We start from the raw sequence: 25,851 nt of genomic DNA, 5'->3' as shown, positions 1-25,851 counted from the left end.
GCCTGAATATGCAATTGAAAAAAAACACCCACCTTCAGCAGGGGGATTTTCCCCTCGTTGTCTCTGATGTCAGTTCTGGCATTATTCACGAGTAAGTAATGAACTACGTTGTTGTGTCCACATGCTGCAGCTAAATGTAAAGCGGTCCTGTTCAACTTATCAGGAATGTCAATATCACCTTTTTTCATAACAGCTTTTACTTTTTCTAAATTCCCCTGCCATGCCGCTTTATGGAGTTTGGTTACCGATTTATCTTTTCCACTCAGGTCTATGAAGTATTTCTGACCCTCGCACGCTTCAATACCATCGCCAAGAGCAATTTCATAACTATGTAGGTTTTCTGACGACGAAAGGGCTGTGTTGGGTGACACTCGTTGTCTATCGTCCTTTTTCCCCTTCACGAATTTCAGAACTTTTTTCATATTGCTGACTAATTAATATTCTAGGAAACTCTTGATAAATTCAGTAATGCAGCCAAAATGCAATAAATTAGAGTTCAACCGTATAACAAACGAATTTGGGAGTTACTGGCAACATCTTCTAATCCCCAAGAACCTAGACCGCAGAGGCTGTAAATAAAGAATATTTCAAACCTTTTTCTATAGATGCGAAAAATATAATGAGTTTCTTCAAAGAAGAAAACGTGAAGCAATCAAGCATACTAAATACTTTCGAAAGAAATATTATCGAGCCATTACCACAACACATCCATCCCTGCAGCGCGTTTCGACAGTCATTTCATTTATGAAGGATTTGAGAGCTAATATTTCATAGGTGTTTCGGGTGTTTCATAGGTGTCTTGTCGATGCCTAATATAAAACGAGATGATTAAATAACGATCATCAATTGACGTGTTTAGAAAAATTTGCATACGCCGCAGCATCCTCAGCTACTAGCTTAGAAGTCAAATCCTAATTTCCGTGCCTGAAATAACCATTTAAGCGGATTCATTGAAGGATGGAGAATGTGGAGGGTCGCAGAAGTTTGTTGGAGATGGAGAGACAGTTAAGTAGGATCACGACAATTTCGGAAGATCCAGAGGATGGGGAAGAAGGAGAAGAGGAAGCAGAAAATGAAGTTGTTGATGATGAAAACGTGGAAATGGAGGAGGAAATTGTAGAGCCATGCAGCACTGTTGAAGATGAAGTCAGGGTGGAAACATTTCTGAGAGAAGCCATGTCTTTCAAAAGAGCAAATGTCAGCAATTGGGTAGTAGAGGTAATGAATCTTACTCTTCAGAGTTAATGAGTCGCATATGGAATGAGCGACGTTGCATGATGAATAATCTACGCTTCCATTCTTTAGGTAAAGATTAAAGATTTGGTGAAAGATTATAAGAGGTTATTGCTTGATCATAAGCGTATGTTTATCAAAGTTTTAGCTCGGAATTATTCAGTTGATCACGAGGAAGTGCTGAATTACGCCAATGCTTACATCCAGTCCAAGGTATTTCATGTTTAAATGAATCATTGCTCCATGACTCAAAGATGCCGTAACTAATTTGAAACTCCTTTGTCTTCATTAAAACAATGCTATACATACGCAGGATAAAAATGAAAAACAACTATTAAAGTGTGAAGATGAACTTAAAACGGCCCTAACTCCCAACTACAATTGGCTCTTTCAACATGTTGGCCGTCTGGATAAGGGAGTGAAATTTTTGGTGGACCTACGCACTGACACGCTGGTCTGTTAATTCTGTGAGGTTTAGTGTGTGATATTTCCTTAACATTCATATATTTCATACAACTGAGGTAATGAGTTGTTTTTATATCACATAAGGAACTACTGGCAGACTCTGACCCAAATGATGCAGAGCATCCGTATTTGGTTCAGCTGAACCAAAATCTACGGGATATGTTGTCTCTCTGGTTTTCTGTCGGCTTTTTATCACTGGAAAGAGTCACTTGGGCATCATCGTGCGACATGCTGCAGAAGGTTATTGGCACTTAGGCCCACCAATAATTGCTGTCTCTGTAGTCCAAACAGTAGCTTGTGCCCCAATGTTTGCATGCTTTGCATTACTGTAATGAAGTCATGTGTAGCCCATGCTAGTTAACTGTTTTAGCCTCCCAACTGATCGGTCCTAATTTCATGATAGTAAATTAAGTGCATCCATTAACCTTTTATGATATCACTTTAACGTTTGAAGTTTCATTGAACTTCAACGGTATTGTAGCTTTAAGTTTTTGACAAGCATAATAATACAGGTAGTGCAAGCACACAGGCACCAAAATCTCTAAAATAATTGCATTTCAATTTTTTTAACCTGCTGATCTGTTGTAAATCAATGAAGATAAAAATCCATGCAGGAAGAGGATATTTTGTGGCTTTATTGACATAATTTTGGGGATCTGGTTTGAATTCAGGTCAAAGTGAATCATATTATATTACATTTATAACGTTTGCACTTTTCAGTGTGTATGCAAAAGATCACTGCTGCCTTTTATGCAGATTGATTCCTAATCCAGGTGAAATTTTCCTGGGTAAATATTTATAATCATTATTTTCATGTTTGTTAGTCAAATGCAGGATTGGGTTTGAGGGTTGACCTATATTGAACTGTGTAGTGCATAATTTTTTTACTGCATCCCTCCCTTTCCCTTCTATCTGCAACACTAGGCCCATTAAATAAAGCAATTCTTCTCTGTCCATTAGACATATTCACTCTTTCAATTATGTATTCCTAGTTATTGTTAATGCTCTGAAAAAAATTATGTAAGATGGCAATAATTCCCTTGGTAAACCATTTTAAGCTTAGCCAGAACCAAGCTTTTCCATTGGTTTGATGGCTATAACAAAAGTAATGATAATCATGCTGACGTTCTCCCTTACATTTATCTTGGTTGATGTGCATATTCATCCAAGCCTAGGACGGCTTAAGCCCACCCAGGCAGTATTTGAACATACGACCTCTTGGTTAGCTTGCAAGGATTTTCTCTACCTCCACAAAAGTGCGGCAATGAGGTATGAGAACAAATGAGGCTAAAAGCTATGAGGAGGGCTGATGAATTGCTCAGAGAATTGTGATGCAGGGTAAGCTTTTTAGCGATGAGGCTCAATCATCTAGAGTGAGCTTCGTCTTGCCTTGAGCCCAGTCTGCCCTGCTTGTTTGGTTCAATGGATGTTAGTACGATTAAGCTTTTTGGAACTCATGCAGGGTTCCGTCAGGTTATTAAGGATGTAAAAGAGAAGAAATGTATGTTATTATTTTTGTAGTTTACGAGTATGGGAGCAGATGTACACAAGACTAATTTTTATAAACTTGTAGTCAGAAAGAAATGCCTTTACTTTACGGAAGACATGCATCAAAAACCAAGCAATAGACAAGGAGGAGTAAAACACAACAGGAATAAACAAACATAAGAAAATCATAATTAAAATGAAAAAAATATGAGAAATTGCTCAGTTCAACAATATGTTACCCTGATAAGGCTAGCAGATTGGTAAGCTGCTTAAAATGAAGACTTCATTCTGAACCCAGATATGTCTCAGTGGAGGATCATGCATCAAAGTTTGTCATCATGCTACTGTCAAGAAGTGGTAATGAATTCAATGGTCACCTAGCAATGGGTAGGAGGAGGACAAGGGTAGGAACTTGAGGCAGGCTTTGATTGGACCCTCTGCATCAGGGGAATATACTATAGGTTCTACAGTGCCTTGAGAGCTCACCATGCGTATGACCCTACTACTGGGCCAATGCACTGCTCACATCTGAGAAATCAGTCACCACCTGGGTGTGCCACAATAGGGTAGTTTCCTTCATCAAAGAAAACAAAAGGCATTGATGGCGATTCGTTACCCACCATTAATGTATTCATAATACACAAATTATTTGGTTTTTGAAATACCGGTTTAGACAAATGGCAAGGGTCAAATTTTAACCTCATTTGAAAAAGGCCAGATTGGCGCCCATGCGATTCCACTCCACGTGACGTCACAGGGACCTAGTTTCTACACGAGAGGATAGGAGTTATGCATCGTCAGAGGCTACCAATGCATGCATGAGGCACAGAGCTCAGGGAAACATGTCTTAATAATCACCTATTAAAACTGGCTAAGGTCGGAAAGTTTTCTTCGCTTGATAAGGTATTAATAAACCTTTTTTAAGCCATGCGCTACCAGACAGGAAGGTACTCAGCTACCCGTTAGCATTCTGCGTCCTATCAGCGCTCAGAGCCTCGATCAAGGTCACCTACCAGGGAGGAGGGGGAACCAGAAATGCGTCGCACAGACTTTTTCCCTTCATTCCTACTTAGCCGTCGCGTTTTCGCGCGCTTGAAATTTTTCACTTTTCATTTGATCGCGAAAAATAGATATCGTCATTTAAAAATCTAAAAGCGTGAAATACGTACTCCAGGAGTAATAATCTTTCGATTTAGGCAATAAAAAAATAATAGGAAACCACCCTATTGTGGCTTCATTCCTATTTGTTTGCAACTTTGAAAAAAAATCATAATCTATACTGAAGTAGCATTTGCAAGTGACGTTATGTGTTCATCCACTATGCATGCATGGTATTAAAATTATGCAATTCTGATTGGTAGCTCCAATCTAAAGTGACATGTTGAGTTGCCGATGGTTGACCATCTTGTGCACACATTTAGTGGCACCAACTATTTTAGGATGTGTGTAACACTCTTGAGGGTAACTCTTTAACTTTTGGTCACACTCAGTAGACATAAAGTTTTTTACTCTAACTTCCAATTTTGCTGAATATTAACAACTGTAAAATGTAGAAAAATAGTTAATTTGTGCCAATTTGGGGATGATCCACTTGTCCTGCTAAAGTAAATGTGCTAAGAACTTTGTTAAAAGTAGTGTTTCTTGTTTCCTTTACAAATTATGAAGTGGGTAGAAAAAAATTTAAGGTATTGAAAGGGCTCATGCACAACCTCCTCTGTCCCTTGGTTGAATTTAAAAAATAAATTTTAGCATATGGCTGATCTCATCTCATTCTGTCTATGAAGTATGAGTACGAGACTTGAAACTTGTATGTTCTTTTTGAAGCCTGATTTCATCCACCCAATGACCTTTCTTCTGTTGTGGCCTTGAGCATCATCTTGAACTTGATCCCTCCACAGTTCACATCCTATGCCTTAATTTTTATTTTACAATTTCCTTGCTACATTAGACAGCAATAAAGTAACTTAATCTCACTCCATTTAATATGAATGGCTTCATGTACTGAAAATGAATGGGATTTTGAAATCATTCCCAAGAATTCATGAATTACCATAATGCTGAATTCATTTCTTGCTTCCTTCTGATCCAGTTTTGCTGAAATTCATTGTGTAGAGACGAGCCTTCAAAGAGAATCATCATCTCCCTTCTCACGTTCCCCCATTGAGTGACAGTTGTAATACAACTGTAGGGCTATAGATTAAGCATCTAAAATCAATCATTTAAATATGAGGAAAGATAAGTGCCAAATTAAAATCAGCCGTATGAACCATGATGAAACTTAAAATAAGTGGCAGGAGAAAATATTCACCAGAACCTGGAAACTATCAGTCTTTGAATTAATAGCTACTGCAAAAACCATTATGCATGGCATTGTACCGAGCCTCATAGTACTGGATGTTCGGCCCTCGCGGTCCATCAAGGATGGCAGCGTGAGGGAGAAAGGACCTCTAAGAAGCCACAGGTGGTGGAGAGCCTCAAACCCAATATTCACTTTGCATTGCTTTAGAACAGGTTTGAGGCTCTCAACCGGTAGTGGCTTCTGGGAAGTCCTTTCTCCCTCACGTTGCCATCCTTGATGATGGACTGCAAGGGCCCAACCTCAAGTACCATGAGGCTCAGTATAATTGCCATGGGAAATAAGCAACCTGGATAGCGTAGTAGTCTGCGTATTGGCCCGGAAAGCCAAAAGTTCATTGTTCGATTCCCGGTCTAAGGGATTTTTTTCTCATGGCAATCCTTAAAGATGAAGCATCCGCTATTACGGTTTTTTTTTGCATACCCTGGACTGGTTTGGTGCATACCCCTAAGGGGTAGGCATACCACCCGTTACCTGGGAACCTCTGGGGTACAGTATAGCTACTATTGACTTCCATAAACAATGGCCATTCTGATCCTATGTCCATTTTCTGTACAAAATTCTGAAATATGGATTAGCCTTAAATCTGCATTTCACCCATACTCTCTTAGTCCAATCATAACACTGGCCTAGGTGGCAGCGGGGTAAGGGTAAGTCATCACCTGCCTTACATGAGGTCGCGGGTTCGAGTCCTGCTGGGGTAAGTTTCCCTTATCCAGGGCATGGTTGTTCGTGTACGTTTCATTGTTGAATTTGTTGAATACCCCGATTTGAAATGGCCTATGATAGCTGTATTCAGAGGTTTGGGAATAAAATAAAAAATAAATAACGATACACAGCAATCTCCTTATTCTGCTTTCCACTGGAAGAGTTGGTTAGTAAGTCAAGGGATTTAGGGGTGTAGTGAACTTTTTCATTGGCAACTTTCGTGATTTTATGTCTGGAGAAAGCAGTGTGGAGAAGTATGACTTTTTCATTTTTACTTATTTTCTTGTCCTTCCTCTGAGATCATGAATTAATTTTCAATTATTAGTGGGATTCAAGATGCTATTATTTGAAGCTTAGCTGTCAGGTACAAAATACTTTCCTTAGCCACCAGATATTAAGGATGATAGCAGATATAGGGCTGTATTTGTTGATATGGAGTGAAATCTTAACTTGATAGACTTATGAGAAATATTCATCAATATATGCCGGCTTCTTAGAGATGCAGGCATATGATCTGTATCTTATAAAATTTAATAAAACACATGCAACAATGTGAGATTCCTTAGTAATTTTTTATACTATGTCTTCATCCCAGCTTAACTAGGTGTAAAAATGCATGTTATTTTATTTTGTTTTCCAATGTTTAATACATATTTGGATTGTTTATCTTCTAACTTCATTTTGGTAATGTTGGTAGAAATGCTCTGACCTGCTTTATTTTGTCCTGCTTCTTAGCCCTTTAGCTGCTGGCACATTCTCTTAGATAAGTTGAGATTGCTGTAGCATAATCTTAATGTTTAGTAGACAAATATTTATACAACTATTTATTTACTTTGTGAAACTTTCATATAATGAGTGCAAATTGAAGATATGTATGGTACATACTAAGGAATGTACTCATGTATTTGTATTGTAGAGGTCTATGAATGTATGTAGGTAACATACGCATAAAAATTGTGTATCATGCATGTGAATGTAAATGAAGGATTTTGTAGAGGCATGAAAGGGAAGTATATAAACAGGAATATAGCTGGTGTCATATTGGTAAAGAGGGTGGATAATTTGTAAATAGGCAGATATGATTGTCACTATGTGGGACATAATTTCTATATTATTATTGGAGGGTTGCTTTTTTATTTTCCTATGGCACCACCAATGGGTGTCTATAGCTGCAGATCAATGCTCAACTCTACTGTATTAATACCATTGGCAAGATAAAGGCATGGCTGGTTGGGAAATATTTTTGAGCCTCTTTATCATATTCCAAAGAAATAAATCAATAAGGATTGACAAGAGAATACTGTTTCATAGAAATTAAGGATACCATTCTCAATGTACTAGCGTTAGTGTAGTGGATATCCAAAAGCACCTACATAGGTACTTAAGTTTTGTGGTAGTGGATTCAAAATTTTTATTAGCTATCTCAAAAGAAACACACTTTAGACCTTACTTAAAATAATGAAAATAATTTCATTGTTTGCTCATATGTTTTAATAATATGCACAGTTGGAAGATAAGAACTGATAACCCTTATGGATTTAATGCCATTAACAATGGAATTAGAAGGCCTCCAAGTAAGTTAAGAATTATGGCCTACTTAGAATAGTGCCCTTGACATAAGCATGTCTGCATTGGGTTCCATAGCACTCACACATAATCTCCATGGAGCACAAAAGTAGCATAGAAAGCCCAATTTAATCAATAAATTTTCAAATACTTTCCATCACTTCTGGTTCAGACTAAAAAATATATTTTTTTAATAGAATTGTATAAAATATAATGTGTAAATTGAAATTAATTTTATCGATTTCTTATAACTAGTACCTAAAATTGCAGAGAAAAATGTACATTTTAGTTTTTTTAATTTTATAATAATTGGGAAATTGGCTCGGTAATCATTCAACTTAGGGATTAAAATTACTGAGGGGTGCTCATAAGAACTCTTTGACTCCAGGGTAGAAAACCTAAGCATGCCTTTAGTCCTGGGTAATTTTTCTTGTCAAATATTGCTGCATAAATAGCATATAACTCATGCAGTTAAAATTTGTGCCAATAGGGTAATACCCAAGCCTGTGAGTGGTCAGGAAGTAGATTTTCTGGCATGGCATCCATCCTCTTTGAGTATGGTCCACAATGCTAATTCTTTCACTTTTTTGTGATGCAGATATCTGATTATGAAGCTGTGCACCCTATGCATAACTGGACTGAGTTGAAGCGTCGAGTGGGCCCTAATCGTCGTTGCTTTGTGTATACTCATGGTAGCATGCCAGAGGAACCAATTGTCGTTCTTCATACTGCTCTAACTGACGACATACCTAGCTCTCTAAGAACTCTTGTAACTCCTGCTCCTACTTCACGCATGTCAGGTTTGGGTGGTTCTTTCTTTGGTCTTTCATTGTTATTGATGTGTGCAGTACATATTTTAGTGTTCAATGTTTGCTCTCTTAAAAGTTTCATGATAACTCAGGTTGCTGGTTGAGTCAGACAACTAACGATCTGGAATTTTATGATTCTGATTTAAGTTTGGCTGTTCCTTCTTTTGTCTTTTAATTTTGATTGTATGAGCAACCTTGTTTTTGGTGCTTGCTATTTTTATTAATGTCATATATGGTATTAAGAAAGGTATACAGCTCCACTCATTCCAGTGTTTGACGGAGCTTTGGTAGAGTCAGCCTGAAGGAGGGTAAGTTTGAAGTAGTCAACCCTTGCCCCTGTCTTTAAGGGGGAAAAGAGCCTTAGCTTGAGCACTGTGGTAAAGCCCACTTAGTAAAGTACTCCTTGGTGCAGGGCAATTAAGGTGGGACACTTAACTATGGGATACTTCATTGCAGAAATGGGTGGAGTAATGTGTATATCTGAAATGCATTTAAACTTAGCATGAACATATGGCACTAATCACTAATGGTTTTAGGCCAGAATTTGTTGGTTATGTATAGCATCAGCTTATTTGACACTGATAGTTTCACACTTTCCATTGTTCCTTTTCCACTTCATATGCAACATATATCAGAGTCAGACAAATTATTTCTTGACAGTGGATAGTGATTGAATAATTATTTTTTTTGAGGCCATTCATTTTGGTCTTCCACCCTGTATAGAGCTTTGATTGATGAAAGTTTCACAAGTGTTCCTTGTATGGTATGGTATTTGTGGGAGGTGGCAGATAGCTTAGGTTATTTGCACCATGAGGGAAGGAGTGTCCAAGTAAGCCTGCTCTTAAGGCCGTTTTACACGGTACACGGAATGCACAATCTGATGTACGTGCAAAGGCGCAATCAAAATTGCGTCGTTTAAAGTGGTGAATTGCTAGAACGTATGCGAGACAGCAAAATAGCCCCTGTTCGTGCATTCGCGCAATTCCATGCCATTTTATAAATAAATGCAGCTCTAACCTGCACAATTTCGTGCCCAGTGTAAAACGGCCTTTAACAAAAGGCACTTAGGCTGGTAGACTGAATGTTGTGTTTGAAGTGTCCTCAACTCAAGATTCAAGCAGGAATTGGGTGACCTTTAAAAATTCTCTGTTGCTGCCTGGGGATCGAACCCTGGGAGGGATCCATGGGCTGTGAGGCCGGCACTCTAGCCATTGCACCAACCTGATTCACATGCGTGATCCTTATGGCATCTTCCGATCAAAGCTGTGATTCTCTTGAACTTTATCTTGCCTGCATATGTACATTTGTGGGAGGTGGCAGATAGCTTAGGTTATTTGCACCATGAGGGAAGGAGTGTTCAAATAAGCTTGCTCTTAAGGCTGCTTTACACGGTTCATGGAATTGTGCAATCTGACGTACGTGCGAAGGCGCAATCAAAATTGCATCGTGCAAAGCAGTGAATAGCTAGAACGCATGCGAGAAGGAGTGGATGCGAGACGGCAAAACATAAACCCAGTACATAAACCCAGCATTGCCTTGCGGATCTGGGGGGGGGGGGACACAGGGGCACGTGCCCCCCAGACCCTTAAAAATATGCAAGATTTTTAATACAGTCCCATTATCATTGTGTTTGTTTTGTATTATGAGGTATCCTTGTGCCCCCCCAGAACAAAATCCTGGATCCGCTCGTGCTTGTCTATGTTGATGGATGATGCTGTATTGCTCTTTTTGTATTACTTACACTTCCTCAAAGAGTATATTTTGGTCTGGTCGACTCCATTGACAGAGAACTTGACCTGTTTTTATCATATACCTTTTCTTATGCACAGATAATGTGTGCCCTTGCTGGGGTGATTTTAATGCTTTGTACGTCTCTATAATGTATGGGCTACCTCATGAATAAGGCAGACTGTAAATGCCTTCTTTAATGCCATTTGGTATCTTGTCCTTAAGTATACAGAGAATGTCTTCCATCCTATTTGAAGTGCTTTGTGGGGTGATGACCTGATGCTTTCCAAGAGTTCTCAGATATGCTGGAAATGTATGCCATGAGTCATTGGTATGGCAATTGGAGGAAGTGACCCACAGCTAAGGTTATTTACACGGTGAGGTAAGGTTAGGGAGGGAAGGGTGGAGACAAACCCAGCATCGGTATTAATATGTTCTTAAAGAAAGGCAACAGCTTAACATCCCATCCCATATTTCATTACAAATGATTTTTAATTCTGAATGCATATCAAATGAGCTTTAGTGGATTTGATGAAACTGAATTGTAATACTTTTAATCTAATCCAGTCATTTTTCATTTGGGTGAGGTTTATTCCAATTTTTTGGGACGACCATGTTGTGGTAAGTGCCTTTTTTCTAACTGACGTCTGAGAACACGTCTTTATTTTGGTTATCAGATGCACATATATAATGCATGACCAAAAAATACCACCTTTATATAGTTCAACAAGTTTCAGCAAAGTTTAAACGCATTTCACCGTGAACCCAAAAATTCACTCATTCTTGCCCTAAAGTATCCCAAACTAACATGTCCCACACCAAAGTGGGCCTGCATCAAAGTGCCTCAAATCAAAGCAGCTGTGCCTGTGTTCACGTCAAGTTGTTTACGACCCCTCCATAGATCCCCTCAGGGGTCCTGAAGAAAAATTTACAGTGGGAGAAAAATAACAATGCTCCACACTCCCAAATGCTTTTGGTAAGCTCAATGAGTCACTCATCTAAAAAATCTGAAATGCAAATTACACACTTAGTATTGGTGACCCTTAAATATTTCTTTTTGAAGTGGTTGGTACTACACACATATGTACTTAATTAATGGTGATGGTTCTTTGAGAAGGATATGCATATACATATTTGTAACAAGTAGTAACACTGGTGGAGTAATGTCAAGGGTTCTAATGACACAATTATTTTCTTAAACTGAAAAGGTCGTATAGAATTATTATATCAAAATTCTGCTCCATGGGAGTTCATGAGCAAATTAGGAGGCACCATAAAATACCACTCCATCCAAATCATATGAATGGTGAGGCACACTTTATGATTCACCGTGGAAGAGCAGTTTCATAAAGGTCATAAATAAGAATTGAGATATTAAAAGGGCAAGGGTCATGTATGAATACAGGTCATAGGTTTGATGTTCACCAGTGAAAAATTTTTGTATGAGTACAGGTCATTGGCTTGATGTTCAGCAGTGAAATAATATTTATGAAAAAAGTCAAGGAGATATCATCAGATGCCTATCCTGAATATGTGCCTTAACCATGATGGTCACAGAAATTCTTTGGAAACTCTCTACTCACCATAGAGTTTAGATATAGCATCATTTACAAATGATATTGTGACAGATTTTCTCGACATTCTAGGTTAATGGGAAGGAGAGCCATGGCTTTTAAATTTTGTTTTCATTTGTTTATGAAAATAATTGTGCCACTAGCATTCCTGGTATCACTCCTATCCTTCCTAGCAACTTGCACTAGTATCTGGTGGAGACAATTTCCTAAACATCTGGACTTCCTATTAGGCCTTGTGGGATATTTTGGGTTATCATTTTTTCAGTTTATAGTGCATGCTCTTTGAGAATATTGAATATGGGCCTTAGAGAATATTTAGTCTTTAGGGATATTGAATTCAGTTTACCAACTTACATAACTATTTAGGTATTTGGGATTTTGTAACCTGGCTGTTTGATTGCAAAATAGAGTACCTATTTCAACATTAAAAAAATCATGATCTCTATATTTTACGCTGATGAAAGAATTTTATGAAGAAAAATAATGCTCCAAAGTTCTCTCCTCTAATTTTTAGTCTCATCAATTTGTGATGACATTTCATTATTTGTTGTATGATTAAATTTCTACAGCAAATATTAATGATTTCATATTAATCAATAACAATATGTTATGTGTAATAGGAATTTATATCTTTTTATCGTTATTGGTTTTAAGAAAAAGTAAATAATCAGCAAAGACATAATTCAAAGATATAGCTGAAGGGTTACTTTATCATCTTGTTCGTGTTTGAGTAGGTTTAGCTTCATTATATTTTGCTTATCTTCAGTGGATGCATCTGCTGGGATGAGAGTACAGCCTCAAGCAGAGAATCTCGCCCAGACTAAAGCAGCAATATTTTACTCTATCACTTCAACCCAAAAAGGATTACAGGTTCTCTTTTTTTCTTGTGATACGTATTATCTCTTAAAAATTCATCTTCTTCTCTTTCACCAATTACTTTAAAATTGATCATTCTTACTTTATCATTCCAGGGTATTGAACTGGGAACCTACTTAATTAAAAGAGTTGTAAAAGAACTCCAGGCAGAATTTCCGCACATGAAGAAATTTTCAAGCCTTTCCCCAATTCCTCGCTTTCATCCATGGCTGATGGATAAAATGAAAGGCCTTACAAATGGTATATGTGCAACTATCTTCCATAATTTTTGTTACTCATGAACAGCTACTGATTTCATAATTCATATTTTTGCTTTTTAATGCTTAGAATGTTGAATGTGCCAATCAGTATGTCGTGCTACCTGTACAATAAACTCCCAATTATTATCCATGCACAAGTTTCATCTTCCTTTGATGTTTTTCCATGATTGATCTTTATAAAAAAAATGAAATTGAATGCAAAAACCCTTGGATTATCACATTTTCCCATTATTTGTGTTGCCTCTCCCCATCATCAGCCAAGATAGTTGGGAGTTTACTGTATGGCTTTACTTTCTCATGGCCCAGCCAGAAAAGAAAGAGGAGGGAAGGGAGGTTCTCTAAAATTAATCAATTGAGGTTTTCATTCAAGATCTTTGTACTTCAAAGAATTTTATATGGAGCAGGCCCTTTTAACACACAAAGGTATTGTTTGCATCCCCAAAGACATTTGAACATCGTAGCAGCTGTATGGCTTCAAATAAAATGCAAGGGTGCTATTATACATAGGAGGGAGTTTTGTAGTGAACTTAATCTAATATTTGATGAAGTATAAAATTCTGTTCAACAAAGTTTTTATTTTATTTACAGAGGAAGAAACTGATCTATTCACAAGTGATGAGATGACTACTTTAAAAAAATTGCTGAAAACGGAAGATCTTGGTGAGTTTTGGACCAACTTCAGGCTTCTTCTTGGAAGCAATACCTGGGCACAAGACCATAAATTTGTCATGGTTTTGGAAACTCCATTAATGCGCCTCTGCACTCGCTACTTGTATTTGGAAAAAAGAAGGGGTGCTGCCCTTGATCCTGTTGGTAAGTTGAATTGTGAAAAGTTAAATTGACCATAGGATGTAATTTTGCATATTTCTCTTATTATTACTGATTATCTGTGGCCAGGCGAAGAAAGCTCTCAATGAGTCCTTGAAGCAATCTAAAATATTAGACTATGAGAATAAGTGTATAATAATATATTAGCTTTGTTGTAAATCTTGCATCGCAAGAGATTGATTATAAAGCAGACTCCCGATTATCCGGGTGCGGCTTATTTGTGTTGCGGATTATCCGTGCACGAGTCACACATTTTCCACGATCTATGTAAAAAAAATAAAATTGGTCACAAAAGCAGCAGGATGTTTGCATTTTAATGCAAGACTACACTGGGCCTATTATTTCCATTAGAATCCCCTTAGTAAAATGGAAGTATTTTATTTACTTACGGAAAAGGAATGCTTCAAGTTCATTTGGATGCCTGATCTAGCGGATCAGCGGCAGGAAAAATTTCTTGAGTAATTTTAGATGATTCTTCAATGGTAAACGAATCGTAATTGAAGAAAAATGTTATCTACGATCTTTATATGTATATTTCATATCGCAAACGCGCAATTATTGCTGTGGACTCGCATGCGGTTGAATCGCGTACGGTCCAAAGGAACCGGAGATTTCGTCGCACTCAGCCATTTTTATGGTGTGACTAATGCAGGTCAAGCAGGAGAGGAAGGGAACTAGAAGCGAAGGTAGTGAGGGAAGTGGAAGAAGAGACAGAATGAGTCATAGCCAGGCTCTTGCTTCCATAGACAGTTTTCCTTAAGGTCTGGTTTCCCAAAACCACTGCTGGGCGATGGGGTGATCATCACCAGTCATCACAGGACATACAGTACCGTATTCCTGTCTGCCAAGCATCGCGGTGTGCAATCGCGCTCGGTGATTATGGATCTGCATCCCGGGCAACATGTGGAAGAAGCGAATATGCGACGTGGTACTTGAGAGTGTAGTTTCCAACGTCACGCTGTGGTTTTGAAGCATTCGTGCAAACTACGTTTCTGAATCTGTGATCTCGCAGCCATGGATGTTTAGTTTTCAGAAACCAGGTATTACACAGAGCAGTAAGGATACAAGTGCATTCACGTTATCGCCGATAAAAAATTTGCAGTGGGGAGAAGAAAACTGCTAATGTTTCTGGAAAGCAATCTAAAATAATATAAAATGTGCTTAGATAATAATACATATGTAGATTGATTGATGTACATGTATGATGAGAATTACAAGAAATTTAAGTGAAAGTTTTGATTATTCGTGTTCTCCGATTATTCGTGCCGCCTTTCTCCGTCATTAGCCCGGAAAATCGGGAGTATGCTGTGATTACTTCATTAAATTTTATCATCATACGATTAAAGAACTTCTCCTGATTCAAGGTATTCTTTCTTCCTTGTTCCTGCAATGCAATTAGGTGATCTATCACTGAGCGCTTCCTATTTGAACAAAAATACAGTAATCGCATGTGGTCATTACGATCTGTAATACTTAGGAAAGAGGTGTAATGACAGTTAAGACAAATAATTAACCTGACATGCCACTAAAATCTCAATTACTTCAAAGTAATTGCCACCATTTGAAAGCATATATTTTAAAATTAAATTTTGAAATCGACACTCATCAAAGATAAATATGTACATATATTCTTTACCCCCTACTGAAACAAGAAGGGTAGAAATGTTGGGTTACTTTGCAAGACTTCAATTACTGACAATATGTGATACACATTAATGAATTCTTTTTCCATAGCAAATTTCCATCTTAGAAATGGAGCTATGATGTGGAGATTGAATTGGAAGGCTGACATGACATCACGTGGCTTGAATAATTCATTTGGCATAATGGTAAACTACAGGTAAGGTTTTAATTTTTATATTTAAGTGTTTAATTTCATTGTCTAATTAAACCCTTAATCAAATGAATTTAATTCTAATGTGAACCTATGTAGAGATCCGATGTGAACCTATGTATGTCTAATGAATCCTAACTGTTAAGAACTCTGGATCAGGAAACTTATTAATTGTTCATCAAGGAAGAATTATCAGCTAACTGCTTCAAAATCAGCAGCAAATTATGTTTATTGCTGACAATGCCATCATCTATTGCATAATTAGTGAAAAATTTGCATTGGAAATCCACTCATCATAGACAGCAATCAAATGCATGGCATTGCATTTTTGCATGGAACATCTAGGTATCCCCATGGATATTGTAGATTTAACATGAAGGCAAATATCTGGGAGTTACTATAGGTCTAACCAATCATGGGGAGCATGTATGCATAAAATATTTGTAGCAGAGCCCTGAAGAAGCTCGGAGTTGATAAAACTTTCGGAGGGTCTCGGAAGGGAAAAACTGCAGCGAAAAAAGATAAAAATGCTTTTTTCATTTTTATTATCTATGTATTTCTTTGATCATCTAATGATGTGTGTGTTACTGGTAATTAAATGTTTTCTTATGCAGGTACTTTTTGGATGATGCAGAAAAGCACAGTAGAATGTATCTGGAAGACTTAACAATAGCATGCTCAGACCAAATCCGCCATCTGTCAAAACTTGCGTCTGATCTGATGAATAAACCGCCACAACAAAAAAGTTAGAAGAAATGAAAACATGAGAATAATTTTAGAACAAATAAATTAATAATTAGTCTGTAATTTTAGAATGTGTTTGAAGTATTACCTTCATGGAATTCTGTCCAATATCATACAAATTTTAAAGTTAGCATTATATGGCATCACTACTTGGCAGTGGCATGCTATTCAAACTACTTACAACTGTGTATCACCATGCCCTCCAATTTTGTAATGTATATTTGGAGATGGAAGAGCCAGAAAAATTGCACACAACTTTAACCCAGCATCTCCTGCCAATTGTAAAACTCATGCAAGGGCTGCAATAGAAGGATACTAGGCCTGAGTAAGGATGTGCAATGCTTATGGGTTACTTTGAGTAATGGTAAATTTTACCTTACCACTAATGTATGTACTATGGTAAAATTATTTTGGTCTTGAGCCTTTCAGTATGGACATGCAGTATTTATTTTTTTATTATAGTTTATTCTTTTAAGTTATCTAGATAAAAGATGTTTTTATCATGAAGGAATTATTTTTGATAGAAATTAATACTTCCGCTGCAATCAACTCCAGCCCTATATGAGGTACTGCAAAATTGCACTGCCAAAAAGCCCAGCATCTATGAAGGGGGATTAAACATGTGTACATAATTGTTGATAGCCTGTAAGTATTAATTATTTTCCTAGTTATTTTAAAGTCGAAAGAGAAAATTTTAACCAATGAGAACCTTTGTAGATAGGTGATTGTACATAATTTGTTGATTGACTATTCTTGGTGGTATTACTCTGGTGGAGCTTATGGTTGTTTATTTCATTATATCTTGATCATTTTGAAGGTGAATTATCTTTCTTGTCTTCCTACGTGTTGCCCTTCACATAACACTATGGCAAAAAAAGGAGATTTCTATAAGATACATAATAAGATAACACATGATGTGGTTTCTCTTCTCAGTATGAAGATGTTAATTATGTACAGAGGAGTTTTATTTAAGAAATGTTTCTTCAATTACTTTGTAAACAATGAGATTAGATAGCTCGTACTCAAAATTGACATAACTCAGTTGATTTATTGAGCCACTACGTACGGAGCCAATCAGGTAAGTAATATACCTAAAATGAATCTAAGTTCTTCCTACATAAAAATTGCCCTCATTTCTCATTTCATGGCTAAAGAATTTCTTTTAAAACAGTGCTAAATGTATAAGCAGGCTTGTACATTTGTATATTGAATCTAGTTGCTACTGTATCTGTTCGTGCCATATCATGTGATTTCTTGATTCACAGCAACTTTGAGGTATGCATTCTTATACATATTTATCATGACACCTATGTGATGTTTTACTGTCATATCTAATACATGAATTTATTAATGTCGATTGATAGGTCATTCCCAAATAGATTGTTAACTTATGTTATGTATGTATTATATTTTGGCCAAATACATAAATTCCATCTTTATATTCAATAATGATGACACTTTATGATTTGATAGGGAATATTTATTTTTTGATAGATATTTAAATAATTACGAAAGGTGTTTACTTTTTGATTTGCCTTTTTGAAAATTGAATCATTCACAGTTGAACATGTATAGATATTTTTTTATTTCCCGAAATAAAAAATTTGAAGGGTTGATTGAATTTTCAGCTGTGTTACCTATATGCAATGCTCTATATGATGATACCAAAGTTAAATGAGAATGAGAATATCCCTTGAAAAGTTTGTTTTTCTAAAACTAGCTCTTACTGCACGGGTCTCTGACCAAAGGGTTTTGCTAATCCTTTCAGTGTCAAAGAAATTTTGCGAAGGTAGTCAAGGATTAAATAAAAATATAAAGAGCTTATTTTAAGGCAATATATTTTTGAATTTATGGCTAAGTTTGAATAGTATGGCATGATTATTCCTCCAATAAACCTATGATATACATATTGTAAATTATAAATTATTTCCCTAAAAATTTTTTTTAAATGACTCAATTTGTGCCATATCCTGTATGCTGTCTTGGCTCAATGAATTGTTTTTAAAATTTAATGAGGCTGTAAATTGCAACACATCCTCAAGATGGGAGTGTTAAAAGTTAAGAACCTATGGTATGTTTTTATATGGTATTTAATGTGTTGTTGAACTCATAAGAATGGTATTTAATGTCTCTTTGGATGTCATTAATGGTAAATACCAAATTGTATTTGGGGTAGGGATGTGTGAGTAGCACTTTTTGATGTCGAGTCGAGTTGAAAACTACTCGCGAGTATTGAGTCGAGTTGAGTATTATGGCAATTGTGAACCAGACAATGCAGCAATGCATGCTCCAACATATTTCCATTTTTCCCATCCCTAATTTTCTATTCTGAATGCTTGATGTAAAAAGGAAAAGATAATGAGGAACGTCGATGGAAATCGTGTCAGAACTAGGAGATGAATGAAAATTGATGTGTCTTTAACAGTTCCATAAGCACAATTGAAATGACTTATCCTTAAATTATAAGTCGTCAATTTAATTATTATATGTATCCAAACTACTCAGAAGAGCCCTCAGTAAAGGCAGTAGCACAATTTTAGTAAATATAATATGCATTGATTAATCATGTAATATATGATCCTTTCAAATTCTCATGCAAAAAAATCAATTTTTCTACATACTCAGACAGCAATTTTGAGCAGGTTTTGACATTTCCATATTACAGTGTTACCTGCTGAAAATTGTCTTTCACAACACACTTGTGTGACTGGACAAGTACTTTCTTTCCTAAGTTGCAAGATTTGAAATTTTCGTTTAATCGACCATAGCTACTCGTTTTTTTGTAAGTTCAAGAAGGAAACCAAATGTAATAAAGGGATAATCAAAAATTAGCATCAGAAGTATGTAGTCATAGAGTTTTTTATCCATAGAAATCTTAACAATTTATATGTTTCTCTCAGCATTGGAGTAAGGAAAGTAGGGGGTTGGTACAAAAGTATCGAATAGGAATAATGAGCAGTACAGCTGTCCACTCCGATTATGCGGCGGGGTCAGAAAATGGTCGGCCGCCGCGGCTGATGAAAAGGTATTTGGCACCCAAGTCGACTACTCTAGTAGTTGACTGCTATGTATATGACCAGCTGAATCTCCGAGGCCAAGGGACTAGGACAACTTAACATCTTTAAAAACAATATTATTTCATGAGTTTCCCGATAATGCTTCCAGTCAGTAGATTTCTGAACTTACTAGCCTCAACAGCTCCGTAACCGAAACTACTCGACTCGACATTCGTAATACTACTCGAAGCACACAAGTCGAATTTTCGAGTACTCGCATATCCCTAATTTTGGGTGGTCCAAGCAGTGCTCATTTTCTAAGGTTTTTAATACTTCCTTGTAACTTCATTAAGGTGAATTATGCTATAACTGTTAACAAGAAAAAAATGATGTTAATCATAGCTTCCTTGGTGTTAAAAACTTTTTGAAATTTTTTTCTTTGAAACATTGCACATAGTTTATGCTAGTTCATAGCATTCGGAAAAGTGAAATGGATGTAACTTTACATGGTTGCACATAAATATTATTCATGACTCTCTACAATTATTTGTATAATGGTGGTCTTTTCCTCTCTCTAACTTGTTAAATTGAAAGCTCTGCAGTAATTTACTGAGATTTAATTATGGTACACTAAAATATTCAGCACTGTTGACTTTTGAAATTGTCAACCTTTTTCATAATTTTATCAGTATACTAAATTATGTAGTAGTAATATTACTATGTTTATATTGTGCTAGGCTTAAGACCTGGAATCATAATGAACACACCCAAAAGACAGGGATGGCAATAAAAACTAAATGAAAGTCAAAACCAGTAAAATTTGAATAGTTTCGTTCCCAGGTGCGAAATTTAGAAACAAAATGAAATGAATTTAAACCCAGGGAGGTAAACTCAGGGTCGAAATGAAATCGGAGTCCAAAGGTGGAAACTAAACTAAAACTCTGGGATGAAACGAAACGTAGATAATGTTTTGCATCTGAGGGACCACGTCCTTTACCTTCGAACAGTTAAGTTTTGACCAACACACTGATCACAAAGTATGATTGAATGTAGTAGAGGTTCAGTCTACCTCCATTAGATGCATGGGGCACTCATATTTTTACCACTAACTGGAGAGCAGTGAACACAAACTGGCCATTCAATTTTATGCTCGATGTTTTAACCTCTCTACAGGTGTATCAAACGTTGTGCGTCAAAACTATTCCCTCTTATCCCCCCTACTCAACTTATGGGATCAAAACTTAAATATGAGCAGCGAAGTTTTGATTAGTTTAATTTCATTCCTGGGAGTGAAGTTTCGACCCAGGTCGAAACTAAACTCCTTGGTGATTTTAATTTTGTGTGGGAATGAAACTAAACCTAGGCCTCGTATTTTTGTTTCCCTCCAGGTCGAACATTTTCATTTTGTTTCACTTGCCATCCCTGCCAAGAGATGGAATATTTAACTATTTGATGTGTCAGAGGAGTAGCAATGGAAAGTGAGATTTTAGCAATGTACTCTGATCATGAACTCAAATGAAAATGTAATCTGGAAAGTTTATTTCTAAATGGTTTTACAATTGGAATGACATAGGATGTATTTTCAACTTGCCACTTCTTACAGTTCCAGTGGCAAATTGTGGATAATTTTTTGCATCTCATTCTTAATCAGAAATTCAAAAACTCCCAATGAGTTATTAATATAGTGAGGAAATTTTTCAAATGATAGCAATATTTTTTTCTAAGTGATTTATTTTATGAGACTAATTAAGACTTCTTAGCAGCTTGGAAAAATGGGTAAAAGATGAATCTCCCCAATTTTTCCACCCTAGAGTTTACTTGAGAAATAGTTTTTCAAGTAGTGAATACATTTTACTTTAATATGTATCTCTCTACTAAAAATGTAAAACCCTCATAAAATATCATGTAACCCTGTTTTTTAACAAGTGGGTTAACAGCCCATATCATGTGAAAAAACAGCCTATTGCTGATATGAATATCTGATTGTTTATCATGAGTAATGTTCTTTATTCTAATTACAAAAATAATTTTACGAATAGTATCATTGTCTGTAATATTAATTCCAAAACATCAATGGATTTTGTCACGAAAACATGTACTTTTTTGATGTTTTATTCATTTTTTGCTTGAAACGAAAAGCTAACTAAGAATGGTAATGGCAATCTTAGAACACCACACCTTCAACTTTCTGGTACATATTAGAAAGGTCAACTATGTCTTTTTAAACTAAAGAAAAAAATTTATTGGTTTACTTTTTTGCATGCAGTTGCTGATATTGTTGCTACTTACTTCAAATACAAATGTAATGGTGCCACAGTGCACTCATTACCATGAAATATTTCAAAAGTTGTTATGATGTATACCTTTCAAAATGTTACTCCTTTTCTTGACTTGATAAACTGTCTATTTATTTTATCCTTGTCACCTTTTATTAATTTTATGTGATTGGGGCACATATCCTCTTTGAGGCATCTTTTTATCTTGTCCAGAAAGGTAAATGGTTGTGATGTAATCAACCAATCGTGTTGTGTTACATGAAATGCTGTTAGAACCTAATGTATGCTTATCACCATGACTGTTATATTAAAAAATGGAAAAGACTGAACATTGTGGGTACTGCCAATGACTGATTAAAGCTTAAGGTTGTTAATTAAAATTGTTACTTGTTAATAAGTAAAAAGAACTATTCCATAAATGCAACTCGTCCTTTGTAAAATGGATGTAACAATTATTTTTTTAATCGATGAAAATGGAAGGTGCATGTGTTGAATAAATTTCTTCCATAAATTTTATGTGTAATTTAAAATTAGTGGATATAAATAAACAGAATATGCTTGAAACAACTCTTTTAATTTGCTTACGATGACGCAGGATTTTGTTGATGTTGCCACTCATGCTAATGGATGTGGCTTGTTACCTTGTCATTGGTATGTTGGACTCAAAAAAGTTAGTAAATAAAGCCAGAAGTTGTCATATTCATGATTATTTAACATATGTAATAGTAAATCACAATCCTTTTTTCTATCCCTCAGAATAATAGATAGCTCCAGTCAGTGGCATAGCTAGGAATATGCTATGGGGGGATGGAGGGGTCCGGGGGGTGACCCCACCCACACCCTCCCTGGCAATGGGAAATTTTTTGAAAACTGACATTTCTGGAATTACATTTTACACCTTTTTGGCACATAAAATTTGGGTTCTACTCATAGTTTTGCAGGAATTCATCACAGCTAGGAAAAAATTAATATAAAACAGTTTAAAAATTTCTGAGGCTTAGGGGGGGTATCTTTCCCCTCATCCCTCTCCCCCCCCCCCCTCATAGCTACGCCACTGGCTCCAGTGATAGGTTTCAAGGAGCAAAAGAGTTATTGCTTGACCTATCATTTTCTGAATCACATGGGCATTCCCACCATCCCTTTTTGCATAGTTTATTTTGTCACTTTCCATATTTACAACTGTCTGTCATTCAATTAACCCATTTGCATCCACAAGCGTACTGGTACACGGCCTGAAGCTGGTCACAAACACCATATGCATACCAGTATGCAGAATGCATTGTGATATATATATATCAGTTGATCCTCCTGCTAACTTACGAGTTTTTTTTTGTAAGTTTTTGGCCAGATAGTGTACCTGATAGCAGCTGCCATCTATTTAGAAATTTTTTTCTCTTGTAAATCGTCTTAGAAATACTTTTCATACTCGTTGATTTTATTCACCTGAAAATGGATTGATTTAAATTGGATGGTCAATTTAAATCCCAGGAGATGGATACAAATGGGTTAAAAGCCAAGCGTGGCATTATAATCACTGTTAGTGGCCATGCATTCTGACTGCTGAAGGATGGCACACACCAACAATGGTTTCAGCAAAAGGAAAAGGGACACACCGAATGATGGAAAAAGGGATAGGATTCCCTTCCCTTGAGCCATCATGGAGGATAATCTCCAGAAACAGTAATTTTTTCCACCATCACGATAGTGATCACTGGAGCTGTCCCTCGAAAGGGATGAAAAAAATGATTGTGTGACCCATCTGATATACATTCGGGGAAGAACTCAACGAAAAAAGAAACTTAAAAAAACAGGTTTGTAAGTAAAATCAAATCAAATGGTGATGAAAAATATTTTATTTCCTACTAACAAATAAATTCCTCTTCAAATGAAATTCAGCATTTCTTTATTCAGTTATGACTCTTCTCACCCTTAATGTTAATCATTAAATTTTGCTCCCTACTGTGGTATCAAATTAATTTTCATGTGTATTGACAATTAAAAAAGTCAGTTTTTCTCCGGATACAGAGACCAATGACAGATCATAATTTATGTGTGCTGGGAAAACATTCTCCTCACAATTTCCTACTGAACACTCATCCTCTAGGTTTATAGTATATTTTTATTCATGACGAGGATTTTTTCCATAACTTTTTGATAGTTCATGAAGAAATCTTGGGCTTCTTTTACACATAGATAATCACTTATTCCTGGAAATTGTCACTTTAACTTAATTTTAACATTTAAGTAAGTTTTTTGAAGTACAGGACAATCCAATACCTCCACTGCACAAACACTCAAAATTCGCCCACTAAATCAAATCTGCTCATCTAGGAGCCCAACAATACAAATGCACTCAGCTGGCAGTAGCTGGGGCACAAACACTTTACCTTTGAAGCTTGAAGAATTGGAGGAAAGCATTTGTGCTCCGGCTACTGCCAGCTGAGCGGATTCGTATTGTTGGGCTACTAGATGAGCGGATTTGATTTGGTGGGCAATAGTTTGCAGTTTATAGTAGTAGCAAAGAGAGTTGTACAGTGGAGGTATCGAATAGGAAATGACAAAAATAATCAATTGAATGATGGCATTTCTATTTAATCACATACCTAAAATAAATAATTCAGGAGGACAACTATGATTTCTCTGAAAGTAAAGATCCATTAAGGTTGCCACAGTTTTTTCCCATAAAATTGGGACAAAGATGCGAGAGAGTTATTTTTAATTAAAACTTATCAATAATGGTGTACATATATGCACTTAAGCTTTCATATATTATAAGAGAAGTGTATTTGGAAATGTGACCGAAGTCAGAATTTGATGAATGATTTGCAACAGGAGTCCACCTCACTGAACTAACAGGCCTACAATGGAGTGATGACTGTCATATACGTAAATATGTATCAGGCGTAGGACCACTGATATCAAGTCAGTAGTATTAGCAACAGCTCTTAGATTTTTACCTGATTTTCATAAGTTGATGGAATTGCATTATTTATGTGTGAAAATTTTCGTATTAATATTGTCAGACATTAATTAAGCCCCTTGGTTGGAAAATACTTCGGTTCCTCTTATTATATTTGCGAACATTAATAATGAGGGTTGGAGGGGGCTGGTTACGACCCATGCACTATAGTCTATATACAATGAAGCATCATTTTGGGAAAAACATATGCATATATGTACCAAGAGATTCAAATTATAGTAACATTGGAAAAAAGTCATTGTAATAGTTATTGTGCAGTAACAGTTTGAAAACTTCATCATAAAAAAGTGAGACTTTCGTCACATTCCCCCATACACTTCTCCAAACCTTCAAAACTAATTTTCAAGGACTTATGGCAACCTAATGAACATGCGTGCATCTGGGAACACTCAGCTGTTTAAAAAAATTAAAGTGGGACCCCAATTTCCACGGTTCTCAGTATCTGCAGCCAGTGACATAGCAAGGAATTTCGTTCGGGGGCGGGGTCCAAAACCAGGGGGGAAAATTTTTGAAAAACATGGTACTAAGTAGAGGGTTTTACATTAATTTTAACACATTTGATAATCAAAAAAACTTCATTTGTTGAAGAAAAATTTTGTAAATTCATGATTTTTCAATTTTTTTCTTTTATGAAGGGAAATAATTGTTTTTTTATATTTTGGGGGGATGGGGGTGGGGTCAGGACCTCCCTGGCTACGCCAATGTCTGCAGCTCAGTTCTTCTCTCCCCCACCATATCACCTGATGCAGATAGATGTAAGTAAAACCTTGCCGGCCAAATTCCATAAAAAAGTGATCAGTCAAGATATGTTAAGGCCACCCAAACATAACCACGATAAGCACCCAAAAAGTTTTATGGAAGACAATTTCTCTCACAATTTTGGGGAGGGGGAAGGACTTTTAACTCCCCTTAATCTCACCATAGCTTCTTGCTGCAGTCTGAAAGTTGGAAAAAGTGGTGAGGGATTTTGGAGTACGTAGTAGTATTAAGGATGGCAAAGGAAAGGAAACTAGAGAAGGGTATCCTAGTTAGATTCACCCTTGTATCCAAATAAGCCAACCATATATCCTTTTGCATGATATTTGAAATACAAATAAGGCCTCTTCAGAACTAAAAAATATTGGAAATAT

The 25,851-nt window shown here is 36.4% G+C and overlaps 2 protein-coding genes across 7 annotated transcripts in view; one reads left to right on the top strand and one right to left on the bottom strand.

Annotated features, from left to right (window-relative positions):
• Window positions 1–728, bottom strand: part of LOC124165454 — a 115,678-nt gene extending 114,950 nt beyond the window's left edge. For 5 of the 6 annotated variants that reach the window (XM_046542882.1, XM_046542885.1, XM_046542886.1 and 2 more), the window contains exon 1: window positions 33–715. In XM_046542882.1, coding sequence (XP_046398838.1) covers window positions 33–422 — 390 coding nt within the window. In that variant the 5' untranslated portion in view covers window positions 423–715. Of the gene's footprint in view, window positions 1–32 lie in introns of all 6 variants that reach the window. The other variant, XM_046542883.1, reaches the window with a different exon arrangement.
• Window positions 729–767: 39 nt separating this feature from the next.
• On the top strand, window positions 768–20,008 carry LOC124165453 (malonyl-CoA decarboxylase, mitochondrial-like). The gene is made up of 10 exons (XM_046542881.1): window positions 768–1,218; window positions 1,306–1,446; window positions 1,547–1,687; window positions 1,783–1,938; window positions 8,415–8,616; window positions 12,694–12,797; window positions 12,899–13,043; window positions 13,652–13,876; window positions 15,626–15,731; window positions 16,340–20,008. Exons 1-10 carry the CDS (start codon window positions 958–960, stop codon window positions 16,473–16,475), a joined length of 1,617 nt encoding a protein of 538 aa, XP_046398837.1. The 5' UTR covers window positions 768–957; the 3' UTR covers window positions 16,476–20,008.
• The last annotated feature ends 5,843 nt before the right edge of the window (window positions 20,009–25,851 follow it).

The sequence above is a fragment of the Ischnura elegans genome, chromosome 9 (genome assembly GCF_921293095.1).
Source record: "Ischnura elegans chromosome 9, ioIscEleg1.1, whole genome shotgun sequence".
NCBI lineage: Eukaryota > Metazoa > Arthropoda > Insecta > Odonata > Coenagrionidae > Ischnura > Ischnura elegans.
Note: the sequence above shows the minus strand (reverse complement) of the source record. Positions and strands in the feature narration are given on the sequence as shown.

What these genes read in the sequence shown, in the direction of transcription:
- LOC124165453 (XM_046542881.1), top strand. Translation starts at nt 958, where the DNA reads ATGGAGAATGTGGAGGGTCGCAGAAGTTTGTTGGAGATGGAGAGACAG. An exon ending in AATGAAAGGCCTTACAAATG is followed by an intron (nt 13,044 to 13,651) that starts GTATATGTGCAA and finishes TTTTATTTACAG; the next exon opens with AGGAAGAAACTGATCTATTC. An exon ending in TGCTGCCCTTGATCCTGTTG is followed by an intron (nt 13,877 to 15,625) that starts GTAAGTTGAATT and finishes CTTTTTCCATAG; the next exon opens with CAAATTTCCATCTTAGAAAT.